At 39.6% G+C, this 2,342-nt stretch overlaps 1 protein-coding gene across 1 annotated transcript; it reads left to right on the plus strand.

The window, feature by feature from the left end:
* Window positions 1-331: 331 nt before the first annotated feature.
* GCK72_016654 (uncharacterized protein) lies at window positions 332-928 on the plus strand (the record flags this gene model as incomplete). The annotated part of the gene is made up of 2 exons (XM_053731610.1): window positions 332-398; window positions 723-928. The coding sequence occupies 2 exons, from the start codon at window positions 332-334 to the stop codon at window positions 926-928; spliced, it is 273 nt and encodes a 90-aa protein (XP_053580523.1).
* Window positions 929-2,342: the final 1,414 nt, after the last annotated feature.

Here is a 2,342-nt window from a genome sequence, read left to right on the forward strand (position 1 = left end):
CTTCTCCACACACAGATTCGACCTACTGATATAAATAACTTCCCCCTTTCTTCACTGTACACACAGATCTCCTTCAGATAATCCATAATCGTTTTTTTTTTCGTTTTCTACCAGTCATCTTGTCCCCCCGCCAAATCGCTTATTCAATGAGGCGTGTCTTCTTCTCCCCGTCATTTTCTGACCGTCGCCTTCTTTTCGTTTTCTTTCGTTCCTCTTCACCTGATTTTCTGATTTTCCAATTCGTCGAATTGCCCAGTTTTCTAATACATAAATTGGACAACTTTTCTGTGTCTGTCATTGAAATATTCGAATCGAATTTTCCAGAAAAGACATGAACTACTTGACAGTGGTGCTATTTGTACTGGCATTTGGAACAACTACAGCTCAGTTTTACGGAGGTAAGAGTTATAGAAATTTATAAGGACATTTCGAAACTAGGTCAGTTTGGAGTTATGGGTCGTGACCTATATAATTGGAAAGCTGAGAAAACGCTGATTTCAAATATATATTTAGTTTTTGCCCTCGAGGTCTGGTATTCGAGAAAAACAAGATCGAAGTTTGGTAAAATAGAGAATTTTCCAGAACGTTGATCTTGCTTTTCTCGTGAACCAGAAAAAATCGAGAGAAAAAACTGAATATATATTTGAAATCAGCGTTTTTTCAGCTTTCCAATTATATAGGTCACGACTCTTGATTTTCCCTAGTTAATGTAAAGTTTCCAGGCATGCCGTACGGTGGTTACGGTGGCTACCCACCAATGTATGGTGGATATGGTGGAGGCCCATATGGATACGGTGGTATGCCATATGGTGGATATGGTGGTTATGGAGGCTACGGTGGATATGGTTACCGACCGAATCCAGTTGGAGGAATGTTGAGAGGAGCACTTCTGGGAGCAGCGATGGGAGCGATGATTGGCAAGAAATAATCTTTCTGCAATCGTGATTTTTTAAAACTTTTTGAAACAAACGCATCTCATCTTTTGTATATATTTCTTATGACCAATGAAACGTGTTTCATTTTTTTCCTTGAATAAATAAAACAAAAAAACCAACAAAAAAAGATTTGCCGTCCGCAGGGTTCGAACCTGCGCCCTCCTGAGAGGACTGCGACCTGAACGCAGCGCCTTAGACCACTCGGCCAGAACGGCGGTGAAATTGGCAGGTCGTGTTTGCCTACACTAGTTCGCCAAAGTTCTTATCAGTAGAGGGGAAGTATGAAAAGTTTTTTTGAAATTTGATAAGGGGCGATTTTTTTTTGTTAAGAATAACAGAAATAAAACAAACAAAACGTTTATTTCCCTGAAATATATTTTCCGATTAAAAAAAGAGGGAAGTCAAGAAATTGTTTTCGCTGTTCGGCTAAACCAATCGAGAGTCAAATTAGCGAAAATACTTGAATTAAAAAAACAAGAAAAACAAAATTTTTGTTTTTTGACAGAATTTTGTACTTTTTTCAGGCTGAAAGTATTTTCGAATATTTTCTAACTGGAAGAAAAAAATACTTGAATATTTATCTCAAATTTTGATGGATTTGGTGAAAGAATTGGAATTCAATAATTTTTTCTATACCCAATAGCATTTTTTTGCTGAAAATTAGCTTGGAATAGTCTAAAAACCCCCCGTTCCCCACTTCCCCTTAAAAGTGGGCGGAGTCTCGGCGCACACAAAACATAGCGGGCGGCGGAACCCGGGAGATGTCGGCTGCTGCGCGCAATCACCTCCCGTCGCCGTGCCGTCACCAACGAGACCATACTATACAGAATCATTTCTGCAGTATGTATCTCGTAATTCCCATCAAATTGGTAGAGATGCCATCCGCGATGAGTGGGAGACGGGCGGGCCGCGAGCGTGAAACAGTCCTTTCGAGGACTTGATGACCGCACGGAGCCGATGAATTTTTGGAGCCGTAGTGGCCAGCTCTTCTGAGCGGATATAAATGTATATATTAAATGAAGTTGCTTCAGAAAAAAAAGAACTGCAAGTAAAGTGAAGTCGAAATTTTCCCGTTTTAATTCAATTCTTTTATTTTTGCTCTAAAAATGCAGTATTTTCAGGTTTTCAGACGTCGCAAATTATTTTTCCTCAAAATTTTCGTTATCTGTCTCATAAGATAGAGAGTTTCATTTTTATCCATTTCTATAACATAATTGAATTAAAACGGGAAAAAAATCGCCATAACGTTTCTTGCAGTTCTTTTTCGCAGGTGTGGGAAACCAATATCACTCTATCAAGAATGAAAAAAAAAATCTACAAAAAATGATTTGCCGTCCGCAGGGTTCGAACCTCCGGAGAGGACTACGACCTGAACGCAGCGCCTTAGACCACTCGGCCAGAACGGCG

Source organism: Caenorhabditis remanei, chromosome V, assembly GCF_010183535.1.
Source record: "Caenorhabditis remanei strain PX506 chromosome V, whole genome shotgun sequence".
NCBI lineage: Eukaryota > Metazoa > Nematoda > Chromadorea > Rhabditida > Rhabditidae > Caenorhabditis > Caenorhabditis remanei.